The following is a 16,887-nucleotide window of genomic DNA, read 5'->3' as shown; positions in this document are numbered from 1 at the left end:
AGAAAAAAAATATATATATATACAAAACCTGAATGTCCATTCAATTTCATAAATATTTACACAGACCATCACTTGATAGAATCGATAGAAATCCAACTGCACATATCAAAACATCAAATCTAAATAAATGATACTAATTGTATTAAATATTGTAATACATGATGCTTCACATTGATCATTTATAAGCTTTAGTAATGGAAACCTCAGCAACCACAGGTGTATTATATTTTGTTGGTGAACAAACTTAAGACAAGTGTGTAAGTTACTGGATGGAAGGAAAAAGCACCATTAGAACCAAGGAACAAAACCTGTAGATAATTGTAAAGGTATCAAAACACTTCCTCATGTTGTGAGCAACTCTTGGAGCATTGTTGTGTAGTGAGTATGCTATTTTTAGGTCAACTTAACCAATGTTATAAGTCGGACTATTTAAGAAAATAAAAATACACAGATTAACTTTTAATCAGATTTTATTTTTGGAAAAAAGTGAACGTTAAATATGAAAAGCCTCACCAAGGCCCGCTTAGTGCCTGCAACATATTCTTAAGAAATACACGTACAGATGAGGAACATTTACTGAAATGTATCACACTAGCAAGTGTTACAGAAAAAAAAAAAATCTATAAGAATTTATTTCTTACAGATTTAGTTTTTTTGAATGGATGAAGGAAATCACAAACTCCTAGTCAGCACTGACTAGTCGTGCTACCAGTTCAACTGTAGGTTTTCTTTAGCTGTTTGTGTTTTAGAGGAATGTTTCACTCTTATGCAAGGGCAGGGGCTTTTTTTCCTCTCACAACTGACCCCATCCCCACACACACACACACACACAAACACACACACGCCGTCACCCCTCTCCCCTTCACGCTGTGTATCAGGAAGACAATCTGTTTAAAACTAGAGGTATTACAACTCTCCAAATCTATTTAAATGTCTCTAGGTGTAGTATACACTATATATTATTATTGATTATTGTAACACTTATTGTTTTTCATACTTAATTGTATTCTTTTTAAAAACCATAGAGGTGAGAAGGAGTTTACGAAAACAAAGTGTCACAAAGATGGGCTTAACAGATGTCAAAAAAATGATTATTTTATTAAGGAGGGGGAGAGAGAGAGAGTCATCCAGTCACCGGAAATTAAAACCAATTAATTATTAAGGTCATAAATCACTCTATCGATTACATTTTGACATAAGGGTGTCTATATAGTCTCTCACTATGAGTAAAAGGTCATTTCATAGTCTCTAAGGAATCTGGGTGAATGGGAAAGACAACGGTATACTTTAAACTTCTACTTTAGTAATTCTGTCTTTTTCACTTTTCCTTCTCTAATGTCCCCCCCACCTAGTTAATTAAGAAAACAGAGAAATATATGGTAAACTGCTCTAATATTCCATAAGTAAACATTCTTTGATCTGCATCCAGAAGAGCATATAAAATTCTCCATTCACTATTCTACTGTCTTTGTCTGCAAAGAAAATATCATAAAGCATGACTTATTTTAAATACATTACGTGAAAAGCTGCACATTTAATATGCATGCCTTAAAACTCTTAACTGTGACATTTGCAAAGCATTGCTTGAGGAAACAATGATAGGTAACATTTAAAAAAAAAAAAAGAATGTCTGCTGATCTATAAGGCAATGACTAATAATACCAAGATCACAATCCTTCAGCAAAAGCTATTTATAGTTTTCTTAAAACTTGCACAGGAAAATTATTTAAAATTGAATACATTTTAAATCAATTTTACAATAAAAATATTTAACAAATCATTTATTTACTGGACAACTTGTTAAACCAGTGGAAAAACACTCCTTTCAGGCTCTTGGTGCCGATGGGGCCCCCAAAGGTCCCGTTCAGAAATTTAAAAAATCCAAGGTGGCAACCAGTATCTTAATGTTCCAGATTCATCCATATTGATAAAAACATGCCCGACTCTTTGGAACAATGTTGGTGTTGGGGTCTCTTCAGGGGTCTTTTCACTTGGCTGGACATCCTTGGATTTTTCTGCCACCCTGGAATCTAAGCTTTGACGCTTCAAAAGCATCGGTTTCTTTTTGGAGCTCTTCATTCTCCGCTTCAAGCCAGTCCAGTTCTTTGGACTTTTCAGTCAAGGAGTCCTCTGCATTTTTCCTTACTGTGTTTTGTGTCCGTTGAAGGAGCACATCTAACCTTGCCATGGCGTCACAATGACATTTCAACCGCTGAGCTGTAGTTCTTGCTTCCTCCAAGGTGAAATTAAGAGACCTGATCCGTTCCTTGTACCGTTCATTTTGATTTCCAAGGATCTCATTCTCTTCTTGCCAGCTTCTTGCATTGTTGTTTCGGCTGCTGTTGAGGCGCTCGAATTTCGTCCTCAAGTTTTCCATCGACTTTTGAAGCTGCTCACCTTCCTTCTTCAGCTTCTGTAAAACGTCAATTTTTGCTAACAAGAAATCCTTTTCTGAAAAAGCTAAGAGGCTTCGGTTCCCATCAGTACAGATTTCAATTGTTTTAATAGCTGTTTTTTGTCAGAGTCTTTGATAGTCTGGATATAAAACTTAACTTCATTGTAAAATGCAGCAAGACATGGTTTTCCCTACCTGGAACAATGAATATGATATTCAGCTAGTGACAATAAAGGATTTATGAGAAACTCTGAATTGTCAAGCATAATTTTAGTGAGGCCAAGGAAGACGTCTTCCCATAACAGCATAAATTGTGCTTCTATGTTGCTGTGGATAAAGTCACACCGATTCTGCCAAAAAGCATCAATAAACCCAGCCAGCATGCATGGGTGGACCCCACTTGGGTTTGTTGTGGGCTACATAGGTAATGAGTGGGCATGTGTTTTATCTGCATGGGACCCATATGGTTAGCCTAAAATGGGACCCATACTGTTGGCCCATTTGGACTAAATGTATGGGCTCTATTCGGCATTAATGTGGGCTAACTGGAAATGGGACAGAAATGGGCAGCACTATGTGGGGCTCATATGGTTTCAGTATCATGGGCCCAGCATGGGAAGCCCATGTGGGCTGACCACACTGAACCCAAATGACCTAAGCATGGGCTGACGGTACATGGGTTGGACCTGGGCAGGAAAATGTAGGCCCTGGTCCTTTTTTATATGGGCTAATGGGACAAAATTACAGAACGATAGACAATGTGGTTACCCTGTCACTTTCAAGCTTTTCGCTGTACGTCAAAAGCAAAAGCTGCAAGAGCAAGATTATCAAAACTCGGAAAGAATTACCCGAGATGTCAGCTTGATGGTCTTTGCCAAGGCAATTGTTACTCAGCTGGCCTCCAATGGAGTTGATATGAGGTAAATTGTAGAAGTTGTTCCTTCTACAAAAGGGAAACCTCGAAGATAGTCGAGGTTGGTGACCTCGACCATCGTTGAGGTCACCAAGACGATGGTGACCTCGTCTTGGAGGTCACCGTCCAAGGAGAATTTATTTTGCTGATAGAACAGAACATCCATGCCTGGCTAATGTTTGAACCTAAAAAATGCTCACTGTATGATCTCTGTGTCCGGCTCACTTACAAACACTAGGCTTCCAGAGGACCAGGATGTTGCCATTAAAAATATTGCTTCAATGCTTTATTTAAAAACCAGTTCAGTATTGTCCTAGCTACACTTTGAACCCCTAACATTTTTCCTTTTTATCATTTTACACTAGAACAGTCCAGTCCAGTCTGGACGTCTTCTAACACTTTTGTGACATCATCTGTTTTAAATGTGCGCCATGTCATGTAGACGTAAACGCATCTTCTGCTGCTTACTCAAAATTAGGTCATGGTTCAGGGTGGACTTTTGTCCTTGCTTTTTTTGTTTTGTTTTACATTTGTTGATCAATTGGATGTTCAGACATCCAAAGAGTTCATTGCAGCCTCTTCGCAGCAGGATTTAATTTTTATTTGGAGAAACAGTTCAGATCAGACCATCGTGAAAAATATTACAAAAATGTTTAGAAAATAAATTCAAACAAAACTCATTATTAAGTGAGAAAGACGAGAGTAACATTTTAAGCATCTGTTTTTTCATATATCTGCAAATATTTCCAAGTCATCAGTACAAATAAAATAAAAAAAACTTAACGTTTCTGTTAATGATTCATTTTATATATTTTAATCTGGTTGCAATTGAACCTTTTTGTTCATTTTTTTTTTTTTTTTTTGTTCAGTTGGCTGTAATCTCGTTTTCCATCATCTGTTTTCTGTAAAAGGTGGCGGTTTCTAAAAAAGCAAACGGGAGCCCCCTAGCGGTCTATATTGAAGAAAACAGCCTCGCACTTTGAAATAGCACTGCAGCTGCTGGGTTTGTTGTCTGAACGTTCAAAATCTGCCACCTTCTTGCACAAAGGGGACCTTTAAGCAGCACTTCATTTTAAAAACAAGCCACTTTTCAATAAAGCTGAAAAACGTATCAAATATATAAACTTCTGTTCTTTTTATAGCAACTTTGAATAATCCCCGGAGGTTCGATGCTTTAGAAGTAGACGGCTTAAAAAGAAAAGAAATTAAAGACTCTTTTTTTGCATACAAGCAAAAACAAAAGCAAAACTATTTAAATGTTTACAAATGTGTATAAACTAAAAAAAAAAAAAACGTATGGAATCAAGAGACGAGAAAACCTATAAAAACACCAGAAAATTTAAATGTACAACAGATGATATATTTTGATATTAGTGACTTAATCTGTTGCTACCCTTAGCAATGGATATAAGTCTGTGTTATATTGCATTAGAAGGCTCTAAGAAAATGTATTTACAGGAATATAAGTACATTTTCCTAGTATTTGGTAGGATTGCTTTTTAAAATGAACAACTTGGACCAAATATTAAGCCTCCAGGCCAACGGCAGGCTTTTAGGTCACCTTGCTCACACACCTTTTCATCTCTGCCCACAGTTTTTATCCGGGACTGAAATCAGAGCTCAGCTTTGTTGTTTTTAAGCCACTTTTGATCGCATGCTTTATGAACAGGTCACCTCCACGCGTCTAGTAAATGTACCAGAGGATGAACCAGAACTTGTAAAGGTCCAGGTTTCTCTTCCTGATCTCCTGGCTTATTACCAAGAGTTTTTTCCATTTTTTTTCAGGATGTAAACATCTGAAAATACAAATGAATGTAAAAAAAACAAACAAAAAAAAAAAAACTATTTCTATATTCAAATATGAAAAAATAAAATTCAAGGCAATATTGTAGTGAAAAACAAAATAGAGTTATGAATGCCGCTGGTGCTTTGCGTCCAATTAGGAGAAGCAGAGCCTACTTTGTTCTAAAATGTTCTGTTTCGTGCAGAATAAAAAGATATGTGAAACTGACCATTTCACTGGTAGGAACGCTCAGTCAGAAACAGCCAATCAGAGCCAGGAGGAATGCAGTAGTGCTGTCAATCATGCTCCTGTACATGTTGCTCAGTGTAGAGGAGAAACCATTACAAAAAATGGTTTACCGTTACAAAAAATGTTTATTTGTCATTATCGGTGGTCATGCTAACTAGTGTTAGCCGGTGGTCATGCTAACTAGTGTTAGCATTCACAACAGGCTCTCTTGCAGCAACCTATAGCTGTAGAAAGTTGAAGGGTATGAGCAGCGTTCAGAGGCGTTATTGGCAGTGTTAAGACCCTCCTCCTTACTCTAATTGGTTATGTCTGATCTAGCAGGGTATATCTGCAGATGGCAGTAGGATCACAAGGAGGAGGCAGGGGAGCAAAATTCCTTTTCAGAGATTATCTGTCTCATACTGTCACCAGATAGTGATAGTTTGAACAAATATGCTTTAAAAAAAAAAAAAAGTCACATAACACAGCTTTAACTTGCTGTCCATACATTCTATTCCATTCTATCTCTGAAAAGGAAACATTTCTAGATTAGGTGGAGAATGTTAAGATATAGTCAGCATGTCTGAAAACACTCTCGCCCTTTTATTCCCTAACAACACTGCGGTTGCAGAATTCAAATGTTTGCTATACCTCTTGAGTCTATTCTTCATGTCTTCAGATTCGTTTTTTTTTTTTCTTTTCTAAAAAGACAAGAGTTTGTTTTGTTGAACGCACCCCTAACCCCACGTGTTACGTTTCCATAGTCCCGTCACATCGGCTGGCCTCCACCATGTTGGAGGAAATCCGCCCCAGGGCTGCTGCTCCTCACTCCCTGTCAGATTAGAGTTTAATCCGAGGAGGAGGAGGACGCGCTATCAAGACGCTGCCTGCATCTTGGAGGGAGTCGTGACGCGCCAGGTTTTTTTTTATTTTTATAGATATATATATATATATATGTGTGTGTGTGTGTGTGTGCACACTAAATAAAGGCACCTCTAGGTCCTGCTGTCACTTTGCTCCCCCCCCCCCCCAACCCTGCAAATCACGACGGGCGGGTACAAAATGAGCCGCCGGTCCTTCGTTGCTCTTTCTGCTTGTCCGCTGACTTGCCAAGGCGTTAAGATGTTAGCTGGCTAACTAGCTGGAAAAGAGTAACTAAATCGGATTACCTGCTTCCTCAGGCGGAACATGTTCGTTGCTCGAGCTTGTCAGCTGCTGCAGCTCCAATGTTCCTCGTGCGCATTCATCGCCGTCTTTAGTTCATCGCATCTCCAGGATTGTGCCAAGAGCCACTTTAAGCTTTAATCATTCGCTTGGCGTTAATATTGTAAGCTAGTCTGGTTATCGGTCAATTACAGCAGCTGGAGGCGGGAAGCGCGTGAGGGACCGCGAACATTAAAGCGGTGCCGCTGACCCAGCTGGACGGGCGGGCTTATGCGCTAGCCTCTCCGCTGGATAGCTGGATCCGGAACTGAAGCTCTTCCCCCCCCCGCTGAAGGCAGAGATGTCAGGGAAGGATAAAGACAAGGAGAAACAGTCCACCACAGAGCGGCTTATCAAAGGTGAGTCCCTGTTGCATGGAAACCACCTGTAGCTTTTGGCCAAACTTTACATTCTTTGTTCGAATGAGAATGACAAGAGATTTTTGTTCTTGTTTGAAAAAAAAAAAAAAAAAAAAGTGTATCCTACTTCCTGTTGCTTGGATACACTTTTTTTTCTTTCTTTGTGTGGCATATTAAAATGCACCCAGAATGATGTCTCACTGAGGCATGAATTTGATTCATTGTATAAATAATAAGTCAAGGCTCAGAGGTCTGCGTCTGTCAGTCGGTGAAGTAGGAGCAGGTGGTTGTTAGAATATATTCGGCAAGATTTTAAAATTAATTTCGCACTAGAGCGTCAACACAACTTTCAAGTGATCGTGTATGTAGATAAGATGGTTACATTCTGAGGAAATTTATGTCCTTTCATTTTTATTTCAGCTTCTTAGAAATTGTGACCTAAAGCACAAAAAAGCTGCTTAAAATAATAATAAAAAAATTATATGTAGTTTGAAATGGAGTGTTTAATATTCTCTGATATAAGTTTTTAGCCTGACGGTGATTAGAATAAATGGTTAATTATTTATATTACCTTTTTACTCAGAGTCACATTTGTATTTGTAGAATATGTTTTTATGACTGAAACAGGGACAGAGACATTCTGCCGTGAAACAAAAATACTTAATTACTTTTTTCCTCCAAAATGAATCGTAAAGGTTTGAAATGAGGATGTGAATCACTTAAAATTCTTAAAGATTTTTTAAGGGAATCCAGACCTATTTAAGCATGTGTGTCAAATGAAGGGATACATTATCAACCAACTATTTGGTCGATTAAAAACAAATCTCAAATTCAGAAAAACCAAAAGTGAATTTGTCGTATTCAAATGTTAGCAATATTGCGACGTTCCTGTTTTAGCGGGAGTGAAAAAAGTTGGCAACACATGCTGTTTGTTTCATTTTACTGTCAGGAATCCTGGAAACAAAATTGTGTAATGGTAAATGACATATCGGTGCACAAATAGCAGCTGCAAACTCACTTATTCGCCAGGGGCCCCACTAAAACTCTAGTGGCGGAAAACCCCCAAATCAAGGGCCAGAAGATGCTGTATGCTGTTGTGATATTTAGAGGGGGCTGAGCAGAACCAAGGTTGAGTCAAAGATAAACGTGCATTCCTCTCATAGATTCATATTAGTGACAAATATTATACATATATCCGCCTTGGATGGTCAGTAAATTTATGCTGCTGGCTGTTGTGTTTCTTTGGGTTTGAAAGTGGTAATAAGCAGGGCCGGATTTACAAGGATGTGGGCCCCTGAGCTAGTGAAAATGTCTCAAACCTTCTAAAAAACATTACTTAGTTCTTTATGACTTTTTTTTTGCCAAAGTTAAGAGCCACTGTGGAAGTGGCTCTAAGGACTAGCTACTTGCTAGTCCTTAGCAAGACCATACTATGACATGTTGGGGCTATTGTAGATAGAAAAGGTAAAGTACAGCAAATTTTCACAAAAAATAAAACCCAGAATTTTTTGGATTAATCTCAGAAATTTTCTAGAAAAAATTCAAAAAACTTCTGAGTTTGAAAAGTTGCTAGAAGACGACTCAGATTTTTTTAGATTAATCTCAGAAAATAAATTGCTAAGCTTTAATGAGTTTGAATATTTTGGACTAAAAATTTTTTTATTTTATTTTTTGCAAATGTATTACTTTTGAAACTTGGCAATTTCCACATTTTTTTCTCAGATTAGTTTCTGCAAACATTTCTGAGTTTTTTCTAACAATTTTTGTGACTTTTCAAACTCAGAAATGTCCATATTTGTCTTTTTTTTTTTTTTAAACAAAAACTTACTCGTTTTGGGTTGTTTTCTATCTGCAATGGCCCCAATACGCCGTCATATGCCCACAGCCCTCCCCTTGTTAAACTTTTTCTCTCTAAACACACACACATCCACGTGCACACACACGCCAGTCCAGCAAACAAACCAACTACTTAACAATCTTTGCTATCTTATCACAGTTAGGAAAACAAAATCTGGTTCCTTCCCGCTGAGCTTGTGGTTGTGCTTTGAACAGACACGCCATCATTTGTTGTTTTTGGGTCAGGCAAGAAAGGGGCAACTAATGAGAGAGAGAAAGAGAGGACACAACCCTGCCCCTGCAGAGGCTGCCTCCTTCACCAGTACGACTACTTAATGCCATCTCAGCCCACATCCCGGTTTGTCTGCAAGGGCACTGGGAGAATGTCCTGCCAGAGGACTGGAATGCTACAGCGTGAGCCAGTGGGGAGAGAGGGAGTTAATTGTGGAAAGAATCTCCCGAGCAATGTTCCCAACGTGGCCAGTCATAGTGTGGAGAGGGGAAGAGAATAGATAGCACTGTAGGTTGCTGTTGGGAAACCCCAGGTCATGCAACTGTTTTCGATTTTGCACACCATAGCTGTCCTAATGTGAATTTAAAATAAGTTTATTTTCATCTGAAATAATAATAATAATAAGTGAAATGCAACCACTAGAGATCACAGCCTGCTATGGCGAATACACCCCAGACTGGCTGATTTAGCTTTCAAGGCTAATACATTCACCGATAATTAGAGTAATCTGAAGTGGACTTCATGATTCATCCGGCGGCGGTACCGCTCCATTCATCTCCGCCCGGCCGCATCTTTGTAATTCAAGCCCAGGCCTATTGTGTCGATTTTTAAAAACAATAGCCAACATATTCTAGACGCTGGCTCATATCGCTGTCAAAAACATTATCCTGGACGGACAGTCTTTTCTTTGTGCCTCCTGTCGTTTGTTGTCATGCCAGACCGGGGGGGCTGTTGACGTGGCGCGCGGCGCAGTACCGCGCGCGTCTGCACTTCTCAAGAGTTTATCCAACATTCATGCTAATTAGGCCAGGCAGGCTTTAATAGGAAGCCATTGTCAGGGTGGTGGCAGTTGATTATTATATTGTTAGCTCATTAGTTTTTAGCTAACTATGCTTTTTCTGGGTTATGTGTTTGGGGAGGAAAATTGTGGTTTAGTTCACAGTGTCTGCATATTTTTCTTTTTTTTCCCCCCATAAAAAGCTATTCATATGTGACAGCCTAACACAGAGTGGCCAAAATTGTAGCAATATGGATACGTAGAGTTTTTTTTACTGACAAAAAGTAAAATGTGTGGCTTACTTTTGCTTTGAGTCAACACTTTGTGTGCTGCAATTACAAGTGCTTTGTGAAATACCTCAACCAGATTTGCACAGTGCAAGACATTTTTGGCAAAATAGCTCAAGCTCAGTCAGACATGATAAAGAGTGTCTTTAAACGGTATTTTAAATTATTGTTACACCTGTCACCATAACTACTTTTGCTTGATAATAAATGGTTCCAGAAATGACTGCAATAAACAATAACATTTTTGTTTTGAGACCACATATATTAAAGTCATATATTATAAATGGCATAACTATGCAAGTTCGCCCTCTCAAAGACCATGGGTCACGCTGTGCCCTACCCCACCACGGCACGCCCACTGGAAGATATTTTAAATATCCAACAAAACACATGACAACCGAAAACCATAAACAAAACGAAAGCAAAACCACACACATCCGAAACAATAAATACAGCTGATAATGAGACAAACCTTAAAATATATTAATAATCAGAATGCAAGTTATTGAGCTCATTTGAATTGATCATACGATTAATTGATTAAGTCCTTATTGCGACAGGTTTATGCACTGCTCCAAATTTTCATTTGTATTTAGGTCTTGACTCTGACTGAGCCTTTATTATACATAAAATATGACACACAGGTGAACTCTGTTCACTAGTTCTGGTAACTTCTGAAGGCAGTTCGTTGGTTTCACTGGATTTTATTCAGGGGTCGGTAGAGGTGGGCGATGTGGACTTAGAATTTTATTGTGATATTTTGTAATGTTATTGTGATATAAAAATGATGATTAAAAAAACTATTCCTTATTTTTAAGTACATTTATGGCTGCTGTCTGTGGCCGAGCTAACATCAGTTACCAGTAATCCTTCACTTTCCGTCAAACACCGCCTCCAATCCTGTGTTTACACTGGATGGCACAGCACACAGACACAAATATTGTTCTTGGAAAAACATTAACATTTTCCACAGGCATCTCCAGGACACCACTCCCTTAAAAAGTGTAATTTATGTCACTAAAATGCACTTAATTGCATTTAATCATATTTTCAAATTGACTGATATTAATCAATGCTCTCGTGGAACAGATGGTAAAAATAACATTTTTGATCATACGGTTGGTTTTGTTTTGTTTTAATTTACCTTAAATAACTGGAATTTGCCATCGCGATAAATCAAAATTCTTATTACGACTAGAAATTTTTCCCGATAAATGATAAATCGTTTATCATATCGGGAAATTAGATTTTTTTTTCTCGTTTCCCTTCACTACTTTGTTGTCACACAAAGGTTTATGTAGCCATCACGTAAATTGTTTTTAATACTTTTGCAGGTATGCCTTCAAGTCTTGATCCTGCTTTCAAATAAACCCAGAATTTATTATTATTATTATTAGTATTATTATTATTGGATGCCCTGTGATGGACTGGCGACCCGTCCAGGGTGACCCCGTCGACCGCTGAAGATGGGCGCCAGCTCTCCTGGCGACCCCACTGAGGATAAACGTGTTAGAAAATGGATGGATGGATGTTGCTATTGGACAGCAGGAAGGCCACGTCTGCTTAGTTGGACTAAGTTTTCAGTTCTTCGCCATTGAGACCCATTATTACAGTCCAGCGAGCGTAATGACTTCCAGCGACCGCTTGTGACTTTTTGTTCAAAACGTCTGCCTGAGTTTTTTTTCCGTTATTTATTTTTTTTACGCTCCTGATGCGTTCCCATTCTTTCTTCGTGACCTTCCAGGTCCTGCTTTGTGTGCGCGCAGGTCCTTTCCCCTTATGTGCGGCGAGGCTTTTAAGTAAACAGCCCTTGGATCTGGAAGCCCTCGCTAATAGAGGCTTTGCCTAATCTGTTCTTAAGACTTGTACCTCAGCTTACAGCTCTCTTCGTGGCCGTGCCTTGTAGGTCTGGGAGCACTTACTGTTTATTTATACCTCACCGGTCAACACATGACAGCTTGTCCTCAGCTCCGGGCAAGTCAAGCCCGGTCCGCGCTGCTGCTGCTGTCTGTGGCCGAGCTAACATCAGTTACCGATAATCCTTCACTTTCAGTCAAACACCGCCTTCAATCCTGTGTTTAGTACCTGGACTCTATTAGATCAGCTGTAAAGACAATGTGTCATGTACTTTGTTTACTATGAAAACAGTAGAGACCTTGAATCCAGCCAACTATACACTTATACACAGCTTTGATTATTATGGACAAGCACCCACACTAAAAAATTATTAGTGCTGCTTTCAGGTTGTGCTTTGATTTGCCCTGTGAGGATGTGATAACATTCTTAGTGTCTCTTTCTCTCCTTCCTGTTCTTGTTCATGGCCTCTCTGGCACAGCTTTGATCACATGAGCAGTCCTCACCTGCACTGCAAATCGGTCCCCGGTTCCCAGCTAGCTCGGCCCGGATCGGTGGTCGGCTGGTTGCAGGCTAGTGCAGTGGCAGCTGGTGGAAAAAAATCTGATAGATTTCTATTCCAAGTCAAACTGTAAAATAACATGGAGGATTAGATTAGCTAAAAGTAAAATGTCTGTTCACTAACTTAATATACAGTACCTAAACATTAAAGCTACCGTATGTAGCTTTTATAAAAAAATATTTTTTTTTTTTACATATTTGTAGAATCTGTCACTAGGTTCTGACAGTATGAGACAGAAAATCTGTCTCAAAAATTAAGCTCCTCTGTCTTCTAACTAGAAACAGCTAATCAGTGCCAGGAGGCAGGTGTTAGCGCTGCCAATCGTTCCTGGGTGCGTGCTACTCCTTCAGCAGAACCTGTTGTGAATGCTAAGGCTAGTTAGCATAGCCACCAATGATGGCAGATAAACAGTTTTCCTTGAATGGTGAGTTGGCTAATATGTAGCTACATATTAGCTAATTGTGCTAATTTAGCACAAAAGCCTCCTCCTGGCTCTGATTGGTGGCTTTTGGTTGGGAACGCTGCATTTCTTCAGATGGCAGTAGCAGCACAGAGAGGAGGTGGAGGAAATGGATCTGTCCACAGATTATCTGTCTCATACTGTCACAAGGTGAAAGTTTCAGGTTCTGTTGAATCGGGGCAAATTAGCCCGGTTCTGAGTTTAACAGCTCCCAGGAAGGGTGAAAATTTCACAGGACAGTTGCTCTGATTTATCCCTTTGAACTTTATAAATCTGTGTCATGGAATTCGCTGGATTTGGAAATGTTGGAAACTTCTCAGAATCTTAGAGTTCAGTTAGGGTGAGTGGCCCGGGACACACAGACAGTAACAGCCCTGCACGGGTTTGGGATCTTAGATGGCCCCACCACCTACTGTTCTGTAAATAGTAGAAAATGAAATAATATTTATCATTTAAAACATGAGTACGCCCCCTTCCTATCTGCTCCATACTTTGGATTTTTAAACTTTCCTGCTGGAGCAGGTTCTAAATGACACTCTTGGTGCAGTTGAAACTGCATTATTTCAATTAAATTGGAAATATCTAAGCCTGGAGCATTAGGCAACTAATCAATTAATCACACGACAATTTAAAATAAGCTTGATCACTTCAGTTTTTATCATTCATGTTTTTTTTAAGAACAATTTTGTGTAGAGAGGGATTACAATCCATTTTAATTTTTAAAAATTGTTTTATTTTCTAATTTTGGTTGTTTTATTTTGGATATTTAAATTTCTGCCAGTTCCAGTGCAAAGTGTTCTGTACAAAATCAAAGTGTATTATTCTGTGAGAGGGCAAACTTGCTTTATTATGCTATTATAAATATATAACTCGGAAATTGTCTTAAAACAACAATATTTATGTTTATTGCATCAATTACTGGGACAATTTATCGTCCAGCAAAACTTGTTGAATCAAACATATTTTTTCAGTATGCTTTAATTTAACGGCCCTAATGTATTATTACATATTATAATTAACTGGGGAGAATGTAGTTAAAATTTGAACCCTACATATAAATGTAACTTTTTCAAATGATTTTCGCTTCCAGTGCTAAAATAGGTACTGAAATAAGTTTAACTACTGCGATGTGCCAATGAAGGAAAAACCCAACCCTCCTCCACATCGGGACATCGAACACGTCATTATTTTTTTTGCTTGTTTCTAAATAGATACGTTATGCACACAGTGTGACATCGCCCTTGCATGTAACATAAAGTTTTAATGAGCGCTCAGAGAGAAATGAGAGAAATGAAAGATTTTTTGAAAGCTGTTGTAGTTCTAGGATTTCTGACCGCTGCATCTCTGCTTTTAAGGCGGTGCCACATCCACACTTCAGGCCATGAGGCGGTGGCATAATGCATTTGCTGCCTGGTTTGTTATTAGCCTCTCGCTATAATCCCTTCTAACTGTTTCTGGTGGTGGGAGTGAGAGAGCCTGGGTCACTCTCTGACACTCTCTCTCTCTGATTCGTCTGGGCGAGCCCAGAACAATCTGCAGACAAAGCTGCCGTCATTGTTGAAGCACAGAGTGGCTATTATTTTATAATCAGGAGTTGGACTCTTCTAACGACGACACATTTGTTACTTTATCTTGCTGCCAGTTGAGGGAGAGCATTAGGTAATCGATGTCCTTCTCAAGCTCTCATCAGAAGGCACCGAGTGGCCCTCTGCAGCAGAGAGCTGCTGTTTTTGCGGGAGCTGTGGTAGATGTGGACACGCTGTAAGTGCACCGCCATCCCAACGCTGGAATTTTCTCCGTCTGTTCAGTTTTATTTGTGCACTTAACAGCTTTTTGATCATGAAACACTCGGGCCTGAGCTTCGAAGGCGCTGACATTTGTGATGGCAGTGAAAGGATTGTGTAGGTGGTGCAGAGCAGCTTACCTTACAGGAGGAGGGGGTCAGTGTGTGTGTGTGTGTGTGTGTGTGTGTGTGCTTTTCACATCCCTCGCCTGGCCTGAACATGAAGATGTTTGCCTCTCAACTTCTGGATGGTTATGATGGAAATGTGCACGTTTTTTTTATTTGCTTTTGTTTTTTTGGGGGGGTTTTTACAAATTTGATGGATTGTTTGTTCAAGTTTCGAACTTAATCAAGTTCAGATTGCGATCTGTGATTAACTGAAATTTTGTAGAGTTAATTAGGGTTGAAACAATTAATCGTGATGAATCGATTATCGAAATAATTCTCAACTAATTTAGTCTCCTAGTAAGCACCTTTTTCTTAATCACCTAATTAATAGAATAATCTATTACTAAAATAATTGTTAGTTGCAGCCCTAGAGTTGGTACAGCCCAAAAGTAGTATAGAACTATTTTAGCAATTATCAATTATTGATCAATTAATCCAAAATGAATCATGAGATCAGCTCTACAGTGTATAAGTATTCATTCCAGCAGAAAGATCTAAGCTTTGCACATGTTGATCTTTTAGCTGTAGATGCATCGTTTCCATATTGGGCAATAAAAAGTTTATTTTCCTATTTGGAATAAAATAATTTGTTTATGTGCATCTTTTAAAGCATCTCTAATATTGTTTTAAAAAATGGCTTAAGTGTTTTAAGTGTTTCAATGAAAATGCTGCAGAATGTGGCAAGTTGTCTTTGAATCCGATCAATCGTCAGAATAATCGATTACTAAAATAACGGCTAGCTGCAGCCATAGAGTTAACACTGCAATACCACCAGTGATGAACAGGCAATGTCACTTTATTTTATTTTTTTCTTATTTTACAGAATGCACTCTTCATTATTTCTCTGTGCATTTGCGGATTGTTTCAGAGCTCAAAGCAGTCTCCTAGATCACTATAACGTTCACTATAATTTTCTTTGTTTGTCCTCCAGCTGTGCCGTACCCTCCACAGCATAAGCTAACGACGAAAGAACTGTTTGAAGACGGAAAGCCCAACGCCGAGCTGCTCCGCAACCACCTGGTGAAAGAGGGCCGAGTGGAGGAGGACGTGGCCCTGAAGATCATCAACGTCGGGGCCAACATCCTGCGCCAGGAGAAGTGCATGCTGGAGGTCGAGGCGCCCATAACGGGTACGGCGGCGCAGTGAGCAGAGCCTGCATGTGGTTGATGTAAACTTTAAATAAAGCCGTAAAAGTTTTCCTCTTGAATTTTATATACGGAAGGAAGGACTGTGTGAAATGGAAATACGCACAATATACACACTATAAATCTGAAAAGTGTGGCATGTATCAGCTTCAGATTTTTAGAGGTATGTCTCTGTCAGTTTTGCATGGATGAAAAGAGTCACAGCCACAAACCTCCCCTAGAATTGGTCCTGAACTTTGACTAGGCCCTTCTGGGATATACACATGAATTGACCTGCAGTTGAAACTGTTGGCAATGTGACCCAAATGCTTTTGGGGCACAAACCCCCCCCCAAAAATTCTAATTTGTCTTTTTTAATTTTCCTCAAACTTTTGTGATATTTTTACTTACATGATCAACAATAACCTACATATGAAATATTTTAGTGAAGCTAATAAAGTTGCCATTTTTGTGGGGAAGGAAGCTGTAAATTGTCATGGATTTAAAACATAGAGAGGGTTTTAAAAGTTTGTCACATGAAAAGAAAGCTTCCCTTTCTTTTGATGCGGAGGGAGGAGTCGACTGATTTTTATTTTCTTATCGATTCTCAGCAACAACAGCAGAATTTGGGTCACTGTCTTTATTCACTCTATTTAAATAAGTTACTAACTATGCAATTTCAGAAACTATGCATAGTTTCTGAAATTGTGCATAGGAAATACATAATTATTAGTGAAGCTCGTTTAGCAGTAGGTCTGTTACGATAACAACTTTTACTGGACGGTAAATTGTTCCAGAAGTTATTGCGATAAACGATAATATTGTTGTTTTGAGACCATTTTTAAGTAATATATTGATTATGGCACATTTAAAAGCCTACATGTCATACCAAATTGTGTTGAATAAATATGTTTACATCTAT

The 16,887-nt window shown here is 38.9% G+C and overlaps 1 protein-coding gene across 3 annotated transcripts in view; it reads left to right on the top strand.

The window, feature by feature from the left end:
- Positions 1–6,080: 6,080 nt before the first annotated feature.
- Positions 6,081–16,887, top strand: part of LOC102217279 (serine/threonine-protein phosphatase 2B catalytic subunit gamma isoform-like) — a 36,001-nt gene continuing 25,194 nt past the window's right edge. For 2 of the 3 annotated variants that reach the window (XM_005806596.2, XM_005806595.2), the window contains exons 1-2: positions 6,081–6,881; positions 15,773–15,970. In XM_005806596.2, coding sequence (XP_005806653.1) covers positions 6,824–6,881; positions 15,773–15,970 — 256 coding nt within the window. In that variant the 5' untranslated portion in view covers positions 6,081–6,823. The remainder of the gene's footprint in view (positions 6,882–15,772; positions 15,971–16,887) is intronic. The other variant, XM_023343178.1, reaches the window with a different exon arrangement.

The sequence above is a fragment of the Xiphophorus maculatus genome, chromosome 12, assembly GCF_002775205.1.
Source record: "Xiphophorus maculatus strain JP 163 A chromosome 12, X_maculatus-5.0-male, whole genome shotgun sequence".
NCBI classification, from domain to species: Eukaryota; Metazoa; Chordata; class Actinopteri; order Cyprinodontiformes; family Poeciliidae; genus Xiphophorus; species Xiphophorus maculatus.
Note: the sequence above shows the minus strand (reverse complement) of the source record. Positions and strands in the feature narration are given on the sequence as shown.